Source organism: Mastigoproctus giganteus, chromosome 8 (genome assembly GCF_048544385.1).
Source record: "Mastigoproctus giganteus isolate SK-2022 chromosome 8, ASM4854438v1, whole genome shotgun sequence".
Classification (NCBI taxonomy): Eukaryota; Metazoa; Arthropoda; class Arachnida; order Uropygi; family Thelyphonidae; genus Mastigoproctus; species Mastigoproctus giganteus.
This window is the reverse complement of record NC_143582.1, coordinates 5,220,812-5,245,927: the sequence shown is the minus strand read 5'-3', so window position 1 is coordinate 5,245,927 and position 25,116 is coordinate 5,220,812. Positions and strand designations below refer to the sequence as shown.

The 25,116-nt window shown below is 39.0% G+C and overlaps 1 protein-coding gene across 1 annotated transcript in view; it reads right to left on the bottom strand.

Moving 5' to 3' along the window:
• The window catches only part of LOC150081220 (tRNA (uracil-5-)-methyltransferase homolog B-like), a 110,433-nt gene extending 85,833 nt beyond the window's left edge, over positions 1 to 24,600 (bottom strand). The window contains exons 1-3 of the mRNA XM_090379430.1: positions 24,437 to 24,600; positions 8,085 to 8,348; positions 2,900 to 2,954 (exon numbers count right to left, since the gene is read on the bottom strand). Coding sequence (XP_090235556.1) covers positions 2,900 to 2,954; positions 8,085 to 8,348; positions 24,437 to 24,600 — 483 coding nt within the window. The remainder of the gene's footprint in view (positions 1 to 2,899; positions 2,955 to 8,084; positions 8,349 to 24,436) is intronic.
• Between the last annotated feature and the right edge of the window lie 516 nt (positions 24,601 to 25,116).

The following is a 25,116-nucleotide window of genomic DNA, read 5'->3' as shown; positions in this document are numbered from 1 at the left end:
GGTGACAAATGAAGAGCAAGATAAACACTGACAAGGAGAAAATTGAGTATACTGAGTTATGCAAAGCCATTAGAAAGAGACTCGGAGAGGACATAAGAAGATTTAACACAAGAAAAATAGAACAAGCATTAAGGGAAAACAAAGGACTTAAATCAGCAGCCATGAGCAATAATACAGAAAGAAAAATGATACTGAAACTGAAGAATAGTGATGGTGTACTTATAAATAGCAGAGAAGGCATAATTCAAATAGCAGAAGACTACTATAGAGGATTATACAAGGAGTGAGGGAATAATGCCAGCAGTGGGGAAGATGGATCGCAAATTAGCAACACATATGACATACCCAATATTCTTCCTGATGAGGTAGGACATGCATTGATGAAAATGAAGAATCAGAAAGCCCCAGGGGAAGATGAAGTTACTGTAGAGTTGTTAAAATTGGGAGGAGGAGACATAACACAAAAACTGGCAAGGCTCTTCACAAAGTGCATTAGAAAAGGTGTGATTGCATTATTCCACCTAAGCAGTGGAATAATGCAATCATAGCTGTGCTGCATAAGAAAGGAGATAAATCAGAAATTGGAAATTATAGACCAATTAGCTTGATATCCCACATCTACAAGTTGTTCACAAGGGTCTTTACTAACAGATTAGAAAGAATACTTGATGAGAATCAACCGAAAGAGCAAGCTGGCTTTAGGACAGGATTCTCAACTATGGATCACCTTCACGTAATATCACAGCTAATGGAGAAAGCAAATGAATATAAAACACCGTTATGCATGGCATTTGTGGATTATGAAAAGGCATTTGACAATGTTTCGGGCACTGGAAAGACAAGGCATAGATACCCCATATATTATGATTTTGAAGAAAATATATGAGAACGCTACCTCCTTTATTAGACTAGACAAAGACAGTAGCAAATTTAAAATCGAGAAAGGAGTTCGACAAGGAGACACAATATCTCCGAAGCTGTTTACTGCTGCCCTTGAGGTTTGTTACTGTTGTTGTTTGTTATTTGGTTTTTAGGAGCATTAGCAGCTAAGGCCATATTGTTCCGGGGGGATATGCGGTGGTCATTCCCTGACCTTTCCACATCCTCCATATTTGGTGGGCATGGGCTTGAACCCCAGTTTAATCAAGAAGCGTGTGCTACACACTGCTGCTCCTGCCCACTTGGCTACGGAGGCGCTGCTGCCCTTGAGGAAGCTTTCAGAAGATTAAACTGGTCGCAGAAAGGAATCAATGTCAATGGAGAGTACCTAAACCATTTACGATTTGCAGATGACATTGGGGTCATAAGCCACGATCCCAAAGAATTAGAGGAAAATCTTAATCAGTTATGCACAGTTAGTAAGGATTTTGGACTAAAGATGAATATGGCTAAAACAAAAGTAATGATGAACAAGTATGCCACAGAAAGGGATATAATGATTGAAGGAGCAATATTTGAAAAGGTGGAGTCATATACTTATCTGGGACAAATTATTAGCTGTAATAATGATAAATGGCTGGAAGTAAAGAGAAGAATAAATTTTTGATGGATAGCATTCAGGAAATATAGTCACATACTGTAGAGCAATATCCCAGTTTGTCTGAAACATAAAATAATGAACCAATGTATACTCCCCACCATGACTTATGGAAGTGAAACTTGGGCATTCACCAAAAGAATGGAAGAGAAGCTGAGAACTACACAGCGAAGAATGGAATGAATTATATTGGGAATCAGACTGTTAGATAAGAAGAGAAACACTTGGATTAGGCAGCAAACTCAAGCAAAGGACATTCTTATCAAAACTAAAGAACTAAAATGGTCTTGAGCAGGACACATAGCTCGAAAACATGATGACAGATGGAGTAAGAAAATAACAGAATGGTATCCAAGAGGAGCTAGAAGAAAACCTGGAAGACAAAGGCGGAGATGGATAGATGAAATTCATGAGTTTGTGGGTAGTAAATGGATGGCCATTGCACAAAACAGAAGGAACTGGAAAGTTGCTGGAGAGCCCTTCACCCTGCAGTGGATTGAAAATGGCTGATGATGATGATGACTGCTTGCAAGAAAATAAGAGGATACTGAAGTGCATCATGTGTTCTATATTTTTAGAAATTTTCTGGAGGGAGTTGTTCCTGAGTTGCAACACAATGACCTCGCTGCTATGCTATTCACAAGACAGAAAGACAGGAGCTTCTTTTCTTTTTTTTTGGTCTATATGATTACCAAGACTGCCATCTAGAATCATTTTCTTCTATTACACATTTGAAACTCTGAAATAGATATGAACATGAAATGTGCATCTTCTAAAATGCTACTCAATTTGCTTTGTATTGTGATTTGAAGTACACCAACAGGATTTTGAGCTCTTCATATTTGGCAGTGACTGCATGCTGCCAATCTGATGATAAACCTGGCCCTGTAATTTATGTGACCATGTAGCCAAATTCTTTGATCTCAGTTGTAGTAACAAAGGATATCCTATAGAAGGATAAATTATATCTTTTGTTGTTATTTTGAAAGCGTCTTGCACAGTGGGGGTCTAACAACAACATATGAGTGGTATTGGGCAGCATCAGTTTTTGTACTGTGAATAATAATTGCAATATCTCACAATGCTAGTTCTTTTTAATGAGATCTGTACCTCTTCCTACAGATAAAATATAAAAAAAAAATAATGTAAATTAACAAGCAATTCGTGTTTCTTTAAAAACATTTTAGAAACAATATGTTCATTTTGAGTTTTTATGGTAAATCAGCTACTGAAGCTATAATACATAGCTCAAAGGTATAATCCGCATTTTTATTCTAGAGATTTCTGGATTCTAGTATCAGTGCTAAGAAAAGAATCGATATATCAATATAAAGAAAGTGAATAGAATATGACAATATATACCTTTTGTTGCACGAGATATGGGAATTTACACAAAGGAGTCAGGGCATGAGTAAGCCTGAAAAAAATAAAACAGTGTTACAGGAAAAAATACAAAAATACTGCACTTAATTATATTACTTAGTATAATTTAATAATCTGATAATAGTATGATTCAACTATGAGGACACAAGTTACTAACTCTGGTATTCAGTTTCTAATACTGGTGTCTATGATCACTTTCACACAAACTGTGAACACCTTTATCAGAATAAATGTTACAGAATTTTGTGCATGGATCAAGTTTTCATCACAGAACAAGTTCCAATTTTTTTTCTGATAGCATATATAGAATGTATTACATGCTTATCAGAACAACTATGTACACCATGAAGGATATTACTGGAAGCCCTACAAGGCACAATTCAAAACCAAGTTCCACTCACTCACTCATTGGGAAAATAAAATAAAAAATAAATTTTCTGTTTATGTTAGGATGACTACATATGGTCAGAGGAGTTCACAACATAAACAGAATACAAAAACATCATCATTTTTAGAGCAGTAATGTGGGCTTGAACCACAGTCCACTAAAATGCACATATCACCGTATCTTTTCACTTGACCACTTGACTATGGTGGTCAGCATAGCTTAAAAACTATTCAAAAATAAGTAAAAGAATACACAAAGGTCAAGAATAACAAACAATATACTCAAAGCAAATAAGATAAAATACACAGATTAAAATAAATTAAAATCATAGATCATAAATGAGGTGCTTTGAAGATTGGATGCTTCTCTGTCAACTAAACTAATGCATGACATAAATAGCAGTTCTGTCATGTGACAGAGGGTACACTAAGACATGATGATGCTAATAAAAAAATAAATATATATATATATATATATACACACACACACTGAGTGATCACTGAATTATGTCCACCTACCTAATACTTCGTAGGTCCTCCTTCTGTCCCCAGTACAGCAGCTATCCAACGTGGCATTGATTCAACAAGGTGTCGGAAGCATTCGGGAGGTATGGCCAACCAAACTGTGTGTAATGCAGTCAGTAATGCAGGTATGGAGGTGATTGGTGTATCCAGATGCCTGATATGCCTTTCCATAGTGTCCCATAAGTGCTCTATGGGATTGATATCAGCGGAGTTCGGAGGCCAATCGATATGCTGGAAGTCAGAACTGTGTTCCTCCATTCCTGCACAACAAGTGCCTGATGGCTCCACGCATTGTCATCTTGGAAGACACCATCGCCATTTAGGAAAAAGTGTAACACAGCGGGGTGTACAGTCAGCAAGTTGATGATAGCAGAGACCACTGATATGTTGTTCCGCATGCACCAGGGGTCCAAGTTCCTGCCAGTGAAACATACCCCACACCATACAACTGCCTCCACCGGCCTGCACTTTTGATACCATGCAGGATGGATGAAGAGCCTCATGTTGTTGATGCCAAATCCGTACACGACCATCCACGGTGTGGAGTAAATAATGTGACTCATCTGACCAGCACACCTTCTTCCAGTCTTCTAACGTCCAACTTGCATGCTCTTTGCATCAGGCGAATCTTTTAAGCTGATGAACCTTGGTTAGGAGAGGATGCCATAGGGATCATCTGCTGGTATAGCCCATACATGCAAGCGTACGACACATGGTCATGGCAGATCTTGTTCCAGATTGGCACATGTTGTTTTGGGTAGTCAACTCTTCAACAGTGCTGCACCTGTTCGCCTGTACGAGTCGTCGAACCAGGCACTCACCTCTAATATCAACCTTTCGCTGACGTTTGCAGATTTGCCATCGGGTCGTTGTTTGACCATTTTGATGCCAGTCCTGGTACACTTTAACTACGGCAGCTCTCGAACAGCCCACCAGTTCAGCCATTTGGGAAATCGAGGCACCAGTTCGTCGACCACCCACAATCTGTCCTTTATCAAAGTCCAATAAATCCTTCCTTTTACCCATCGTGCTCGGAATTTTACTACCTACAGAACCACTGACACCTTATCTATGCTATGTAAGTCGACTATTTCTGCACTCTCATGCACTATAACCTTGCTGTTTTCGCGCCACAAAAATCAAATCAACCTTACTGCAATTAAAATTCGAGTCTGCAATGAAAATGTGGAGTGCCTCGAGCCATTAGCAGTAATAGAAACTGTGTGAGCTATTGGTAATCTAAATGTTACTGCAGGTGGGGGGTGGTCTAATTTACTGTATTGTTCATTACAATGATACTCAGTAAAATTAATTGGCAGTTTGATGGCATGAGGAAATCATCAGCACTCTCAATTTTGCTACATTTCAACATGGAATTTTGTTGTATCAGAACTCGAAATGAACAACACCATTGAGAAATATATAGCATTCCAAATGAAGGATAAATCACTAGCAATTACTTTGATTGAGTAAGTCTTCTTCAGAGAAACAAACAGATGAAGTTATGTACCTCAGTTACTATGCTATAGAACACTGCCACTGCATACATACAGAACAGGTAGGAAACAATGGGAAAGTGTGCTGATAAACATGAATAAAAAAAAAAAAAAAAAGAATATAATGGAAATTCCTTCTAACCCCCATGGCATAAGCTTATAAATAAGTGTAAAAACACATATAGTACAATTTCCACATCTGGAGTTTTCCTTAAACCTCCCTAAAACTCCTTAACTGTTAAAATGAGAAAAATCAGTTCAAAGCATTAATAGTAAGAAAACAATTTATTATCACTGACAGTCTCTGAAATAATTAGACATTTCCATACTCAAAGCGAGTGGAGGATATCGGTGTTACAACCTGAGTTTATATTGTTGCAGTAATCATAGTGACATCATAAGACTGCTGCTGTAGCAGCTGGGAATAGAGTAGTGTTAATAATATTGTCCTAGCATATCGCATGGCATTACTATTGTAACAGTTTAGTATTTGGGTTTAGTGCAGTAGCAATCCTGACCAGCTGTATAACCAAGAAGATATCACACCACCTAGAGAGCCAGAACATAATGGCCAAACAGCAGAAAGAATGCAAGCAGCTAAGAAAAGGATAGATGCTGTGATTATAGAGCAAGCCTACAAGAAGTGCCACAACATGAACACAGCCTACATTCGATTACCGCAAGGTCTTTGACTCCGTGCCTCATAGATGGCTAATAGTGGCACTGAACATCTACAAAGTCAATCTGATAGTGATAAACTTCCTAGGAGAAACAATGGTGAAATGGAGTACCACCATTAAGGTCGAGAACATCACAACCAGGCCAATCCCTGTCAGGAGAGGAATCTTTCAGGGAGATGCCCTGAGCCCACTGTGATTCTGTCTAGCACTTAACCTGCTATCCACCATGCTCAACAGCAACAAGTACAGATATAACCTCAAAAAAGGAAAAAAGAACCTGTACACCCCACCCACCTGATGTACAGGGATAACATCAAGCTCTACGCGGGAACTGAGAAGCAACTACAGCAACTACTCCAGATCACCGAAGAATTCAGCGATGATATTAGGATGGAATTTGGTTTAGACATACGCAAGACCCATGGATTGCACGGGAAAATTAGTCAATCAAAACTATCAACTGCAGACTGGTAAAGAGATCAAAGGCATGGCAGAGGAAGAGGCCTACAAATACTTGGGGATGATGCAGGCTCAGTAGTTAAAGCACAAGGAAATTAAGACCTGCCTGACCGAAAAATACCATCAGACTCAGAAGCCTGCTGACAGCAAAGCTGAATGGAAGGAACACAGTTAAACACAAAGGAACACAATGCAGTCCCAGTGCTAACATACTCCTTCAGGCTCATAGATTGGGCTAACACCGAGCTGGAGGATATCATGAGAAAGACAAGGACAATGACAACCAAGAGCCGCCAACACCACCTGAAGTCAGCCGTGGAGAGACTGACAATTGCTCAGGAAGAGGAGGAAATGACCTGATAGACCTCATTGAGCAACAGAAAACAGTGATTGCTAACCTGAAGGATTACTTCCAGAAACACACAGCAGCACTCCACTAGGCCATAAGGAAGATAGACAAGCGGTATACCCCACTCAACCTAAGCGAGGAGTCCCCTCCCAATCAGGAGGCACAAACGAAGCTAGAAAGATGGGCAGAGAAGACACTCCATGGCAGACACTGCAATGATCTCCATCAAGATCACATAGATAAAATTGCTTCCAATGCATGGCTCACGAGTGGGATGCTCTTCCCTGAGACTGAAGGATTCATGCTCACCATCCAAGACCAGGTAATCAACACCAGAAACTATAGAAAATACATTGCCAAGGAGCCCAGAGCATCCGATGACACATGTCGACGATTCCACCTGGCCTCAGAAACAATCCAACACATCACCGTGGGATGCAAGGTGATCACCCAGATGGAGTACACTCATAGACATGACCAGGTAGCCAGGTTAATACATTAGAAGCTAGCAAGGAAATACCAGCTGATCGAAGAAAGTGTAGTGTACTACAAGTACAAACCCCAGGCCGTACTACAGACCCCAACCCACAAGCCGTACTGGGACCACGTCATAATAACGGATAAGACAATCCTGCACAACAGACCAGAATAACCCTTGTAGACAAGAAGGAAAAGGCTACCCATCTGATTGACATAGCAGTACCCAACACTGGCAACCTGCAGAAAATCCATGGGGAAAAAATCAGGAAGTACACGAACCTAAAACAGGGGATCAAAGTGATGTGGCATATGCAAAACCTAAAACAGGGGATCAAAGAGATGTGGCATATGCAACATTATGACCATCCTGATCATCATGTCAACCACTGGTATGGTGCCAAAAATACTACATAACAGCCTAGCAGCAATAGGTCTCCCAGCAAACACCTACAAGGAACTCCAGAAAGTTACAATCCTGAACACCTGTAGGATAGTCAGACAGTACCTCAACCATCAGTAACACCAGACACAACAACCACCACCCTGTGTACTTGGTAGCAATACCCATCACGAGGTGGAACCCCCAATCAGGGAGAAAATATATAAGAGAAATAATAATAATAATCAAACAAGTAAAAATAAGATTGTTTTTTCTTATTTGCCCCTTTTTATAGTTAAGCTCAGATTCTCAGTAAATCTTTTCATAGAAATAGTTATTTACAGAAATTATGGATCAAAAATGATTTACCTCACTACAAAGAAAAAATTAAATAAGTGAATAACAATACCTTTCATACTGATTTTCAACAGTCAAAGGCTCTCTAATTTGTTGTATGTCCTCTAATTTCAGCTCTATTAAACTTCTATTACTTTTAGGCAGTTTATGTTCAGGCTGATACTTTTGAAGACTTTTTGGTTCACATTGTAATGCATTCTTGATAATTGATAGTGGTGGTGGTGGTAGTGTTGGTGGTGAAGGAGGAGGAATGGGACTTTCTTGTTCCTCTTTGAACTTTTCTTGAGAGGTTACCTTGAACTGGATCTGTCGCCATCTAGTAATAATTTAAAATAACAGTAGTATATACTATATTCTCACTAGATATACATAATTTATCTGTATTAAATTGTAAATGAAAATAGAACAGGAATCTAAAATGATTACATCAAATAACATTATAATTCACATGGTATTCACAAACTACTCATATATTAAATTGAGATATTAATGAGAAATGGATACACCAGAAAAATTCAAAACCAAAAATTCCCAAAACAGAAGTTATATAAGCTGATACCATATATTCTGCATATAAGTCAAATACTAAAGGTCCAAAAATTACCTCTAAAACCATTAGTCAACATGGTGGATACAAAACATACATTAACTTTTATATGTATCTAACGAGATATATACATTATGTTCTGGCATGTGATTTAACCTTTCAAGCACTAAAAAAATCATCTAAAATTTTAAGCTTAACTCTTTCATCCATCCAACCTTGTCAGCATCCTTTTTCTTCTGAAAATAATCAACAGTTTTAAACAACAATACTGTTTACTAAAAGTAAACTTTCAAGATTCTCAGTTTCTTACAAAAAATTGAGATTGAGAAATTGACATCGATGTTGAGATAATGCTTACATAGAAAGGAATTTGCAGTACAAACAGCAAGGTATGGCTCAGTTACATTTTTTTTTTTTTTTTGTTAGTTGTTGGCGCATTGGCTTCTGTAGCCATAATGCACCTCCCAAAGTTTTTGCATTTTACTCTGATTCAAGCCCGAGGCGGGATTCGAACCCGCAAAAGGGAAAAGCATATATAGTACTCACTCATGCAGTATTCCCTGCATGAGTGAGTACTGTATATGCTTTTCCCTTTTAGGTGTGCCTCCGTAGCCAGATGGGCAGGAGCAGCAGTGCATAGCACACGCTTCTTGATTAGACCGGGGTTCGAGCCCGTGATCACCAAATACGGAGGATGCGGAAAGGTCAGGGAATGACCACCGCATATCCCCGGAGCAATATGGCCTTAGTTGCTAATGCTCCTAAAAAAAAAAAAAAAATAAACAATAAATAAAATTTCCCTTTTAGAGTTCATTGTGCAGTGTAATAAAATGTCACTATGTAAACTTTTAAAAGAAAGAGCAAAGTAAATGAATTCAAGTAGACTGGTTCTAATGCAGATTTTAATGTAATACACCACTATGCGAGATACAAAAAATGACAGTAAAAGGGGGGGTCCACTGGTATATCAAATATGATTATGCACAAATTTTCAAAAAAATAGAAATCAGTTTAGCTTAGTTGACTTATGTGTCAAAAAAATATATAGTAATTATTTCAGCTAATACACATAACATTATATAAGCTTATATAATGTCATAAAATAAGAGTGTGAAAAGGTAATCTTTTAAATAAATTCTTGTTTATTAAGAAATCTTACACCACATTTGATTAAGAAATTCAAAAATAATGGCATAAAACTCAACAATTGCCGACTATCTTAAATCAAATAAAGCAGTAGACGGTGTAACAGCATCATGTTTTTTCATAAGAGAATCACCAAATTGGTAAAATAGCATCATTTTTCACGTCAAGTGAATTTTCTGTAGATTGAGGCCATAGCCCTTCCAATTTTTTTTTTTTTTTTATCAAGCAGTAGTCATTAAAAGCCCTACAAATATTAGCATTAGCATTAGCATAGGCATATGATGCAAGAAAGCAAGCTTATTCAGCATCAGCCAAAAAAAAAAAAAAAACAACCACTACTCCCATTTCACCCCTCCGTTCGTTCGAAATACCTGTCCAGCTGAGCCTTAAATTTATTTAGGCTATCAACTTCAACAACAAGCGATGGGAGTCTATTCCACAAACCAACTGCCCGCTGGCTAAAGGCAAATTTCCGCACATCTATCCGACATCCGTCCTTCCTCAATTTGAATTTATGCCCTCTCAGGTGATTATTCTGAGCAAGAGGAAGAATCCCATCGGCATTGAGCATGCTCAAGCCATTCAAAGCCTTATACACCTCTATCAGATCACCTCGCCAATGCCTAGTCTCCAGGCTCTGTAATTTGCAAAACTTAAGCCTTTCATCGTAAGCGCAACCCTTTGTTCCATTCACTAATCTTGTTGCCCTTCTCTGTACTCGTTCCAGCAGCTCCACATCCTTCTTGAAATGAGGCCTCCAGACCTGTATACAGTACTCAAGGTGTGGCCTGACCAATGCCTTATACAAGGGAATAATCACATCCCTGTCCCTGCTGGAAAAATTCCTGTATATCATTGACAAGACACCATGAGCTACTCTTGCAGCTCGTCTGCACTGCTCAGAGAACTTCATATCTGCCTGCACAATTACCCCCAGGTCCTTTTCATTCTCTACCACTGTCAGCGTAGTACCACAGAGTTGATACGTTGATCTGGGTTTACTGTTTCCCATATGTAGTACTTTACATTTGTCAATCTTAAACTTCATTTGCCACCTCTCAGCCCATCTGCTCAACCTTTCCAGATCCTGTTGCAGCAGCATAGTATCAGTAGTGTCCTTAACAACCCTGCCAACCTTGGTATCGTCTGCAAACTTGGACATTAAGCCTGATACACCATCATCAATATCATTTATAAATACAGAAAACAACAATGGACCCAACACTGAACCCTGAGGAACTCCACTAATAACATTAGTCCACGTTGAGCAGTGTCCATTGATTACCACTCTCTGTCTTCTGCCGCCGACCGGGCTAGCCGAGTGGGTAAAGTACCTGCCAGGCAATCAAAAGGTCGCGGGTTCGATTCCCGCCTCGGGCTTGGATCAAAGTACTGCAAAAACCTTGGGAGGTGCAATATGGCCACAGAAGCCGATGCGCCAACAACTACCAAATCAAAAAAAAAAAAAATCTGTCTTCTGCCACTCAACCATCCCTTTATCCATAGCAGCAATTTGCCTCCAATGCCACACTTCTCCAATTTGTGCAGCAGTCTTCCATGCGCAACAGTATCAAAAGCCTTTCTAAGATCCAAATATATAATATCAAAGTTATTCCCTGCATCCAGTTCTTTTGTGACTACATCATAGTATCCAATCAAATTGGTCAGACAAGACCTGCCCTTAACAAAACCATGCTGTGTCTGAGCTATAACTGAATTCTTGTCCAGATGATCCTGCAGTGCTTCTTTAACCAGTGCCTCCATTAATTTTCCTGGAACCAAAGTTAAACTAACAGGTCTATAATTACTTGTGTCAGCCTTTGATCCTCCTTTGTGAATTGGGGTTACATTTGCACATCTCCAGTCCATGGGTACCTCCCCTGAGTCCAAAGAAGCTCTCATAATTATGGCTAGGGGTTTGCTTACTTCCTTTGCTGCCTCCTTTAATATAACTGGATAGATCCCATCCACCCCGGGTGCCTTTTTTATGTTTATCCTCAACAATTTCTCCTCCACTTTCCTCTCAGTTATTAGAAAATAATCTAGCTCACTGCCAATGTTTACTTCACCTACGACATTCCCCTTCCTGAATAACTCCTCATGTGTGAATGTAGATGCAAAATACTCGTTTAGATTGTTAGCCACCTGAGCTGGATCCTCAACTGTTGAACCATCAACATCCAGTGGAACAATCTGATTCATCCCTTTCCTTCTTGAGTTTAAATAGGTAAAGAACTCTTTTCTGTTTTTCTTTGTGTCCTTTGCCAAGGATTTCTCATAATCTGCCTTTGCCTGCCTAATCTCCTTTGTGACTTGGTTACAGACCAACTTATATCTATCATAGGCTTCCATGTCACCCATTAATTTGTATGTATCCCATGCATTTTTCTTCTCTGCCATATGTCTCATTAGTTCATCTGACAACCATTTAGGCCTGAACCTTGAACAATATTTCTTGGTTGGTATGTAAAGCCTGGTAGCTTCCAAGATTAGTTCCTTGAATGCTTCCCATTTTGAATTTGCTGTTGGTAACATCATCAGTTGGTCCCACTGTATAGAATTTAAATACTGTCTCAGACCATCATAGTCGCCTTTACGAAAGCAAAAACCCTTCCCTTTACCTCCGATGGTAGTTACCTCCTTGAGTAAATCCCACTTCAGCACACTGTGATCACTGCCACCCAGTGGTTCCTTTATCTGCAGATTCCTAATGCATGAAGAATCACTACTGATAATCAGATCAAGAGTATTACTCCCTCTAGTTACCTCCCGAACATGCTGGTGTAGAAAACAATCATCCAATAAATCCACAAAAGCCCTGCTAGTGTGTGAGTGACCAACCCACAAATTCCAGTCAATATCTGGGAAATTAAAATCCCCCATTATAAGACTCTCTGATTTACTGGCCCATTCTATTTCCCTGTACAGTATCTCATTATACTCATCAGAGTCATTAGGCCTATAGCACACTCCTACTCTCAATTTTGATTTACCTATGCTTATGTCACACCAAACTGACTCGACACTGCCCTGTCCATCAATGTCGACTGGCTTCACTTCCTTGGATTTTATGTGTTTTTTAACTAATAGCATAACCCCTCCTCCCCTGCTGTCCTGTCTATCCTTTCTATACACATTGTACTCCCCAAATTCCAGTTCTGCATTCCTTATATCTGTGTGACACCAAGTCTCTGATATCCCAACAATATCTGCCTTTGATGTTTTGAGCAATACCTCAAATTCATCAAATTTATTTACTAAACTCCTAGCATTGGTGTACACGCAAGTATACATGCACCTGTTTCTATTCTTAGCTACCCTAACACAACCCATGTGTTTACTTGTATCACAATGACTTCCAGCAGTCTCTGAAATATCCTGCATCTTGTTTTTCAGGCTTCTGCTCATTCCAATAGAAGCAGTGCAAGAATCTCTTTCACCTCTGCCAGTGGCTACTGTTAATCCATTAGTCTTTGTCTCCCCCCAAGCTAGCAGTTTTCCGACCCACCTAACACTGCCTCGATAGCATCAGCAAATATTCTTGCACCCTTTCTATTTAAGTGTATCCCATCCCTGTAGAAGCAATCTCTCCTGTTAACAAGTACATTCCAGGCTGAAAAAAATTCTACCCCTTGAGCCTTGCACAATCTTTCCAGGGCCGAATTGATCGACAAGGCTCTCATCATATACTCCCTCCTATCGTGTCTGGGCAGAATTGCAGACACTTTCAAATTCAACCCTACTTCACGGCTTTTTTTCAACAGTGACCTGTACTTGTTAAGTAATTCCGCTGGTCTCCTACTCTTAAATTATTATTCAATTATTATTAATTAATAATAAATATTACTACATTAACCCCGGGACTCACATCTGGTGGTATGGGCTTGGCAAACCCAGGGTCCTGAGCTGAATATCATCATTCTTCTCTTTCTTGGTGATTCCTTTCTCTTTCTTTCTTTCTTTCTCTCTCTCTCTCTCTCTCTCTCTCTCTCTCTCTCTCTCTCTCTCTCTCTCAGGGTAACTTGGGAATTTTTTTTTTTTGGCTAGTGCAGCATAAGCCTCAGGCTTCCTTGTACCATATGGCTAATAATAATAATAATAATAATAATATTACTAATATCAAAAATGCATTTAAAGCAGCTTTGAATAGCATAAGCAGGGGGAAGGGAAAACAAAAATAAAATTAACTGAAGCAAGAACCTGTAATACAAATTCACTTGACTAACAAAAATAACAATGATCATTCAGCTTGGCCAGACTAGCATTAGCATTAGTAGAGGCATTTGATGCAAGAAAGCAAGCTTATGCAGCATCAGCCAAAAAAAAAAAAAAAAAACCCACTTCCACTTCACCCCTCTGTTCGTTCAAAATACCTGTCCAGCTGAGCCTTAAACTTATTTAGGCTATCAACCTCCACGACAAGGGATGGAAGTCTGTTCCACCAACCAACCACCCGCTGGCTAAAGGCAAATTTCCGCATGTCTATCCTACATCTGTCTTTCCTCAATTTGAATTTATGCCCTCTCAGGTGATTATTCTGAGCTAGAGGAAGAATCCCATCAGCATTGAGCATGCTCAAACCATTCAAGGCTTTATACACCTCTATCAGATCACCTCGCTGGTGCCTAGTCTCCAGACACTGTAATTTGCAAAACTTAAGCCTTTCTTCGTAAATTAGCGATCAGAGAATCATTGTGGAAGACATAAGTTTTAAGCATTCTTCAAATTAGTCAATTCCAGCGATCGCCGTGGCTCCCGTAGCTAGAAGTAGCAGGGAGAAAAGCGCTTAGTAGCAGGAGAAGAACAATAGCCCAGGTGGATGAGTAATCGCCTTTAGGCATTCAACAGTCAACATTGTGTCTTTGTCTGAGAAGAATATCAGTTCAAAAGAGAGAGACAAAAAATATATTTATAGTTTGGGGAACTAAAAAAAACACAGCAAGAAGGGAATAGGCAAAAACCAATAAAACTGTTTAGAAAATAATTATCAATAAAATAAAAACATGCAATCTGCACTGAACACAAAGAAAAATATAATTTCAGCAGTTAAATAGTGTTTTATTCCTATAACGTAAATCTGATAAATGTGATGGAAAGGGTACTAAATAACATCACAATACACAAATGTCAGGAAAATATGTAGCTTATATAATGTCAAAATAGTAGAATCATTTCTAAAGACACTGAAAGGTTGATTAATCACAGTAACCTCAATGCTCCAGGAATAATGATATTAATATGGGCAGAAGGATGAAAATCATAATTTACTGTAATGCAAGATCTATAAATTGGTAGACAGCTCCAATGGTCTTACTTAAAACAGAATAATCAAATAGTGGTTCAAACAGTTCACAAGATAAAATCTTAATTTGCATTTGCTCAGATTCAAAACGTTATTCTTTTGAAGCCAGATGCAATGTCTTCTGAAGAAATAACATCAAATGACTGATGTATTGAAGACATTATCAAGATATAAGATAAATTTAAAAATTCCCAGAGGAGAACCCTGAGAGATACCACATGAATAAGTTAATGACAAGAAAAAAATGCCTTCGGTCGCAACCACATCAGGCCAGTGAAGTTGCTAATAAAGTAGACAATATAATTAAATAAGGGTAGAGACATTATAAAGTAACTTTATGGGAATGGTATGAACAGAAATCTATTCGTGTTCACACTATTAATAATTTGCAATAATTAATCATAAATTTACATTAATGATTAATTACATCTCTGCAGTATACTGGCTGCAATATTCAGGAACAATCCTAGCATGAATGACACAAGCTTCCTTATGTGTGTAGGTAGTAGTAGTAGTAGTGGCATGTGATGCAAGAAAGCAAATGTATGAGCTTATGCAGCATCAGCCAAAAAAAAAAAAAAAAATCACACCATTCCCTCCAAATGCCTGTCCAGTTCCTCCTTAAATTTATTCAACCTATCAACTTCCACAACGACAGATGGAAGTTTGTTCCAGCAATTAACCACCTGCTGGCTAAAGGCAAATTTCCGCACATCTAATCTACATCTGTCTTTTCTTAATTTGAATTTATGCCCCCTTAGGTTCGTAATCTGAACAAGTGGAAGGATCCCATCAGAATTCAGCGTGCTCAACCCATTCAAGGCCTTATACACCTCAATCAGATCCCCGCGCTGGTGTCCAGTCTCCAGCCACTGCAATTTGCAGAACTTAAGCCTCTCTTGGTAAGAGGATCCCTTCATTCCCCTCACCAATCTTGTTGCCCTTCTCTGTACACGCTCATCCTACATCCTTCCTAAAATGAGGCCTCCAGACCTGTACACAGTACTCAAGGCGTGGCCTGACCATTGCCTTATACAGAGGGATAATCACCTCCTTTTCCATGCTAGCAAAATTCCTATATATATCATTGACAAAACCCCATGACCTGCCCTGGTAGCCTGTCTGCATTGCTCAGAAAACTTCATATCTGACTGCACAATTACTCCCAGGTCTTTTTCATTTTCTACCACCTTAAGTGTAGTACCACACAGTTGGTACGTTTCTCTGGAGTTACTTCTACCCATATGCAGTACTTTACATTTGTCAAGGTTAAACTTCAGTTGCCACTTCTTAGCCCATCTGCCCAAATTATCTAGATCCTGTTGCAGTAGCACACTGCCATTACTGTCATTAACAACCATTACTGTCATTAACAACCCTTACTGTCATTAACAACCCTGCCAACCTTTGTATCATCTGCAAACTTCGACACTAAGCCTGATATACCTTCATCAATATCATTGATAAATATACAAAACAACAGTGGAACCAACACCGAACCCTGTGGAACTCCACTAATAACATTAGTCCAAGAAGAGCAGCACCCACTGATTACCACCCTCTGTCTTCTCCCACTTAACCATCCTTTTATCCATTGTAGCAACTTACCCTTAATACCATTCTGCTCCAATTTGTACAATAGTCTTCCATGCGCAACAGTGTCAAAAGCTTTCCTGAAATCCAAATATATGATATCAAAATTATTTTTTGCATCCAGTTCCTTTGTAACCACATCATAATATCCGATCAAATTTGTCAGACAAGACTTTCCCTTAACAAACCCATTTAATATAACTGCCGCCTCCTTTAATATAATTGGATAGATCCCATCCACCCCAGGTGCTTTTCTTACGTTTAACTTCAACAGTTTCTCTTCCACTTTGTTCTCAGTTATTACAAAATCATTATGTATCCTGCTACAATTTGATAACCTTCTGCATTTTCAAACCTTAATAATTCCTCATGTGTGAATGTAGATGCAAAATACTCATTCAGTTTGTTTGCTATCTGAGCAGGATCATCAACAGTCGAACCATCGATGTCAAGTGGACCAATCAGATTCATCCCCTTCCTTTTAGAGTTTATATAAGTAAAGAAATCCTTGCTGTTTTTCTTAGCATCTTTTGCCAAGGATTTCTCGTAATCTGCCTTCGCCTGCCTAACCTCCTTTGTAACTTGGTTACAGATCAACTTGTAGCTATCATAGGCTTCTGTGTCACGTGTTAATTTGTATGCATCCCATGCATTTTTCTTCTCTGTTATGAGTCTCGTTAGTTCATTTGACAACCATTTAGGCCTAAACCTTGAACAATATTTCTTAATAGGTATGAAACTTTTAGTAGCATCCACGATTAATTCCTTGAATGCTTCCCACTTAGAATTTACTGTTGGTAACATCACCAGTTGATTCCACTGTACAGAATTTAAAAACTGTCGGAGACCACTGTACTCGCCTTTATGGAAGCAAAAACCCTTTCCTTTACCCCTGATGGTAATTAAATCTTTAAGTAAATCCCACGTCAGTACACTGTGATCGCTGCCACCTAGTGGTTCTTTTATCTGCAAATTCCTAATACATGAATGATCACTGCTGATAACCAGATCAAGAGTATTACTTTCTCTGGTTGCCTCTCAAACATGCTGCTGCAGAAAACAATCATCCAATAAATCCACAAATGTCTGACTAGTGTGTGAGTGCCCAACCCACAAATTCCAGTCAATATCTGGGAAGTTGAAATCCCCCATTATAAGACATTCCGATTTACTAGCCCACTCTATTTCTCTGTACAATTGTTCATTGTACTCATTCGAGTCATTAGGCCTATGGCATCTTGGCAAATAGGCACTCAGGAAAATTCTCCACTTGCCACTCTAGTTATAATAAAATTTCAAATTTCTCTGGCCCATATTCCTCAGCTACTCAAAGCAACAAAGGCACACTTTTGCACATCTGTTCTGTAATCATCCTTTTTTTTTTTTTTTTTTTTCAATTTAAATTTATCTCCTCTTTTGGCTTCTGAAAATGATTTATTTACATTAATAATTAATTACTACATCCATAATTTTGAAGTTCCAATTAGGTTTTAAGAATATTATAATTTTGAAAGTTGGCACTTTGTATACAATCTAGCTCAATCCTGCTCAACTTTTGTCTGGATTTAATTTCAATGTTGCTGATATGCCTTTCCAAATGGATTACAAGACCAGCCACTGCACAATATCAGTATTAGCCACAAGTGGTTAATCTTCAGCAGGGGCAGATCCACATTTTGTGGGGCCCTCTTTAAGAAAAAGAATACAAAATTATGTACAAAAGTGAATATTTATGAGAAAAGGAATCAACAAATTACAAATTTAAAAAAGTTAACAAATACCACAAAATCTAGAAAAATAATGTAATATTTTTATTAATTAACTGCCTGACACACTTCTCTATAATACTTTCTTTCCTATTTTATTTTTGGTTGTACTCTATGATTGCCTCTTCTTATGACAACAATTGTGTAATATCATTTTCTATAGAGAGAGAGAACAGAAAGATAATTAGCATTAGCATTAGCATTAGCATTAGTAGAGGCATTTGATGCAAGAAAGCAAGCTTATGCAGCATCAGCCAAAAAAAAAAAAAAAAAAAAAAAAAAAAAGTAACATAAATAAATAAAAATAACCACTTCCACTTCACCCCTCTGTTCGTTCGAAATACCTGTCCAGCTGAGCCTTAAACTTATTTAGGCTATCAACTTCCACGACAAGGGATGGAAGTCTGTTCCACCCGCCAACCACCCGCTGGCTAAAGGCAAATTTCCGCACATCTATCCTACATCTGTCTTTCCTCAATTTGAATTTATGCCCTCTCAGGTGATTTTTCTGAGCTAGAGGAAGAATCCCATCAGCATTGAGCATGCTCAAACCATTCAAGGCTTTGTACACCTCTATCAGATCACCCCGCTGGTGCCTAGTTTCCAGACACTGTAATTTGCAAAACTTAAGCCTTTCTTCGTAAGAGAACCCCTTTGTCCCATTCACCAATCTAGTTGCCCTTCTCTGTACTCGTTCCAGCAGCTCTACATCCTTCCTGAAATGAGGCCTCCAGGCCTGTATACAGTACTCTAGGTGTGGCCTGACCATTGCCTTATACAAGGGAATAATCACCTCCTCATCCCTGCTAGAAAAATTCCTATATATCATCGACAATACACCATGAGCTACTCTTGCAGCTCGTCTGCACTGCTCAGAGAACTTCATATCTGCCTGCACCACCACCCCCAGGTCCCTTTCATTCTCTACCACTGTCAGTGTAGTACCACAGAGTTGATACGTTGCTCTGGGGTTGCTGTTTCCCATATGTAGTACTTTACATTTGTCAATGTTAAACTTCATTTGCCACCTCGAAGCCCATCTGCTCAACCTTTCCAAATCCTGTTGCAGCAGCATAGTGTCAGTAGTGTCCTTGACAACCCTGCCAACCTTCGTATCGTCTGCAAACTTGGACATTAAGCCTGATATACCATCATCAATATCATTTATAAATACAGAAAACAATAAAGGCCCCAATACTGAACCCTGAGGGACTCCACTAATAACATTAGTCCACGATGAGCAGTGTCCATTGATTACCACTCTCTGTCTTCTCCCCCTCAACCACCCCTTTATCCATAGCAGCAACTTGCCTCCAATGCCACACTGCTCCAATTTGTGCAGCAGTCTTCCATGTGCAACAGTATCAAAAGCCTTTCTAAGATCCAAGTATATAATATCAAAGTTATTCCCTGCATCCAGTTCTTTTGTGACTGCATCATAGTATCCAATCAAATTGGTCAGGCAAGACTTCCCCTTAACAAAACCATGCTGTGTCCTAGCTATAACTGAAGTCTTGTCTAGATGATCCTGCAGTGCTTCTTTCACCAGTGCCTCCATTAATTTTCCGGGAACAGAAGTTAAACTCACAGGTCTATAATTACTTGTGTCAGCCTTTGATCCCCCTTTGTGAATTGGGGTCACATTTGCACATCTCCAGTCAATGGGTACCTCCCCTGAGTCCAAGGAAGCTCTCATAATTATGGCTAAGGGTTTGCTTACCTCCTTTGCTGCCTCCTTTAATATAACTGGATAGATCCCATCCACCCAGGTGCCTTTCTTGTGTTTATCTTCAACAATTTCTCCTCCACTTTGCTCTCAGTTATTACAAGATTCTCTAGCTTACTGCTAGAGTTGAATACACCTCTGGCATTCCCCTCGCTGAATAACTCCTCATGTGTGAATGTCGATGCAAAATATTCATTTAGTTTGTTAGCTACCCGAGCAGGGTCATCAACAGTTGACCCATCGATCTCAAGTGGACCAATCTGATTCATCCCCTTCCTTCTAGAGTTTACATAAGTAAAGAACTCTTTGCTGTTTTTCTTCGCATCCCTTGCCAAGGATCTCTCGTAATCTGCCTTCGCCTGCCTAACCTCCTTTGTAACTTGGTTACAGATCAACTTGTATCTATCATAGGCATCCGTGTCACGTGTTAATTTGTATGTATCCCATGCATTTTTCTTCTCTGCCATATGCCTCATTAGTTCATCTGACAACCATTTAGGCCTAAACCTTGAACAATATTTCTTAGTTGGTATGTAAAGCCTAGTAGCTTCCACGATAAGTTCTTTGAATGCTTCCCATTTTGAATTTGCTGTTGGCAATATCATCAGTTGATCCCACTGTATAGAATTTAAATACTGTCTCAGTCCATTGTAGTCGCCTTTACGAAAGCAATACCCCTTCCCTTTACCCCTAATGGTAGTTACCTCTTTGAGTAACTCCCACTTCAGCACACTGTGATCACTGCCACCAAGTGGTTCATTTATCTGCAGATTCTTAATGCATGAAGAATCACTACTGATAATCAAATCAAGAGTATTACTCCCTCTAGTTGCCTCCCGAACATGCTGATGTAGAAAACAATCATCCAATAAATCCACAAAAGCCTTGCTACTGTGTGAGTGACCAGCCCCCAAATTCCAGTCAATATCTGGGAAATTAAAATCCCCCATTATAAGACTCTCTGATTTATTGGCCCACTCTATTTCTCCGAACAGTTTCTTATTATACTCATCAGAGTCATTAGGCCTATAGCACACTCCTACTCTCAATTTTGATCTCCCAATGCTTATGTCACACCAAACTGACTCGACACTGCACTGTCCAGCGATGTCGACTGGCTTCACTTCCTTGGATTTTATGTGTTTCTTAATTAATAGCATAACCCCTCCTCCCTTCCTATCCTGTCTATCCTTTCTGTACACATTGTACTCCCCAAATTCCAGTTCTGCATTTCTTATATCTGTGTGACACCACGTCTCTGAAATCCCCACAATATCTGCCTTTGATGTTTTGAGCAATACCTCAAATTCATCAAATTTATTTACTAAACTCCTAGCATTGGTGTACACACAAGTATACATGCACCTGTTCTTTTTCTTAGCTACCCTAACACAACCCATGTGTTTACTTGTACCCCAATGATTCCCAGCAGTCTCTGAAATATCCTGCATCTTATTTTCCAGGCTGCGGCTCATTCCAATAGAAGCAGTGCAAGAATCACTTTCACCTCTGCCAGTGGCTGGCTACTGTTAATCTATTAGTCCTTGTATCCCCCCAATCTAGCAGTTTGTATCCCCCCTTGTATCCCCCCAATTCAGTCGTTCCTCTAGCATGGTTAATAGAAATTTGTTTTTTAGATAAGCTTCTTTCAGCTTCACAACCCATTATTGGTAATGTCATATAAATTTTTAGGATTGTTGTCAAATTTGGGAAAACATCTATCATTTCTCTCATAATGAGCTGTAAGATTTCAGGGCATTTCAAGTTTTCTTGTGTAGTGACTAATCTTAAATACTCTTTGAACTGACAACACTCATTAACCAGTTTGTTGTCGATGTCCTCGTCGTAGTGGTATATAATGAGTTTTATTATCTTCATCGATGTCAGTATTTCGTGTTAAATCAGCAAGAAATTTAAAACTTTTTCCAATGTGTTCATATATGATTCCCTCCTCTTTATTAATTGGATTATCAAACAATCCAAGAGGTTAGTCGCTGCTTCTATTCGAAACTTAGCTCTTCCTCTTAATGAATTACTGCTTTTGGTATGATCTGAATATATTTTTTGTTACAATTTGCTCGACGTCAGAATAATTTCCGTTGATTTCATCGCTCATCTTTATCACTTTTGTTTCATATTCCATTAATGTTTTTGAATTTTCTGAGTTCTTTAATAAACAAATTTAAAGATGACAAAAGAAGGTGCCCTTCATATATGTCCAAATCAGGAGTCTGTAATTTCTCATCTGTTTTATTGAAACGTTCCAAAATGTCTTTCTAAACCAGTTAAAATGGTGTATTTGAGCTTTATAAACTTTTTAAATAAACTTTTTGCATCTTCTTTGTGTCCAGGTTTCTCTTCTGAGTCTTCAAAAATATATTTCAAAACGTTGTTGTACCCAAGTTGCAAGGCTTGAACGGCTTTATAATGGGTAGACCATCTTATTACACTTAGACTCTTTAAAAAGTTGGCATGTGTGTTTAAAATATTCCATCTATGAGACGAACCCAAAAAGAAACATATAACTATTGCAAAATACCAAAGTAGTCAATGACTTTGGGTACTTGGAGGCAGCTTTCTCTCCAATAAGATTAAGGAAATGAGCTGGGCAAAGTACATATTCTGCATACTTATTAATGTTTTTAGAGAGTACTTGCAGCCCTTTGTCCTCACCTTTCATAACAGCTGCATTGTCATACGACTTACCGAGAATGTTGTTCAACAGCAGGTTTTAGCATTAGCATTAGTAGAGGCATATGATGCAAGAAAGCAAGCTTATTCAGCATCAGCCAAAAAAAAAACACACACCACTCCCATTTCACCCCTCCGTTCGTTCGAAATACCTGTCCAGTTGAGCTTTAAATTTGTTTAGGCTATCAACTTCAACAACAAGTGATGGAAGTCGGTTCCACCAACCAACCACCCGCTGGCCAAAGGCAAATTTCCGCACATCTATCCGACATCCGTCCTTCCTCAATTTGAATTTATGCCCTCTGAGGTGATTATTCTGAGCCAGATGAAGAATCCCATTGGCATTGAGCATGCTCAAACCATTCAAAGCCTTATACACCTCTATCAGATCACCTCGCCGGTGCCTAGTCTCCAGACTCTGTAATTTGCAAAACTTAAGCCTTTCTTCGTAAGAGCAACCCTTTGTTCCATTCACTAATCTTGTTGCCCTTCTCTGTACCCGTTCCAGCAGCTCTACATCCTTCTTGAAATGAGGCCTTTTGTTTCCCTTTGTTGATAAAGTCAGAGATAGAAGTGTGATGGAGGGCATGTTTGGAGTGAAAAGGGATAGCAGTCTTAAGCTTCATTAGCTTCATGGTAAATCCACACCTGGTCTTCAGTTCAAAGCTCTTACCCATGGATCTTTGCAACAATGAATGATAAGCAGGTCTAGCTCGGCCCACTGTTTTACAGTGATTGGATGATCTAATTCTGGGAAGAAAATCTCTTCCCAATTTTAAAGCAGTGCCAAAAGGGGATAATCGGAAAAAATTTTCTCCTGGTTTTAAATCGGGAAATGAAATGTCACGCAGGAATAGATCTCTAATTCCACAATTCCGGGTTAGAGATTCTCTCTAACCCGGAATTGTGGAATTTGGCCAACAGCCAATCACTGTGAATCATGCTGTTGTCGCAAAGGTCCATGGGTAAGAACCTTGTAGTGAAGACCAATCCCTCAGTTTCTGTCACTGCATAAAATTTGGACAACGGCATCTGTGTTGCACACAGCGGAGACAATTTTGATAAACAATGGGGGATACGACATGCAAATGCCGGATCACCAATTCTGATGTTTAATGATATCTGAATTGCAGTGATTCTTCCCTTCCCATCGATTTAATCCTAGGGGCTCACATCTGGTGAGTATGGGCTTGGCATACCCAGGGTCCTGAGCTGGATATTATAATTTTTCTTTCTTGGTGATTCCCTTCTACTCTCTCTCTCAGGGTAACTCGGAATTTTTTTTTTAGCTAGTGCATAAGCTTCAGGCTTCCTTGCACTATATGGCTAATAATAATAATAATAATAATAATAATGACGCGAAGAACTTTAATGGGCTTTTTTCACTCCGTGGCTGAGCCAGTCGGTCTCAGGCATAGACTGGAGTTTTTCGTCCAGCAAAACAGACAAATCGACCATAGCAGACACGCAATTAACAGACATTAGACACACAGAAAAGCAGATAAATTTAATTATTCGGGTGGCCTAAAAATAATAGTTTGGTTTGTTGGATTCTTCCCTTTTTTAATCATGATCAGTGGTCTTTTTAATTATTTCGTTATAATGCGAGCTGTCCCGTAAATGAGAATTTTACCTTTTGTTTTGACTCCTTAAACCTCTAATAACATGAATAAACTTCAAGGTCGAAAAAATCTCATAAGTGACACAACCCGACTTTGCAGAAAACATATTACTAAACGGCATGCCACATTGTTTTAAAAATAGTCTGCTGGAGTTTGTTGATGCTTTCAGCGCCATCACAAGACGTGAAACTTCATTTTAAAAAAAAATTGCAAAACTGCATGGAACAGGGGAGGAAAGGAGCACTGCTTAGCCTAGTGTTTTCTAAACTTTTTTCCAGAATGCAAGATATATACAGTACGTGCTAAAAATGCCACATCGATCCTAAATACGGCAATGCTCTTCTATTCTTTCTATCATAAAAACTCCTTTGACCTATGCGGTCGTCCGAATATAAATAGAAAATTTATTATTTTTTAAAATTTGTTCCCAGTCTTGATATCACAGATCTTCCCTGTCCTCACTCTTCTGAGAGACAAGGAAGGTGTGTAATACCACGCATATGCTTGGGTCATCTGACGTGATTACGTCTTATTACGGTCACATTCAGGGTCCAGTCAACCCCACTAGCTGACTCACTACCGAAATCATGAATGGAAGCCAATTCAAAATAATTCCTGTTAGGATATCTGAAAGAAACGCCTTAAAAAAAGAGAGAAAAAGACCGCAGAGGATACTAAGGAATATCCCCAG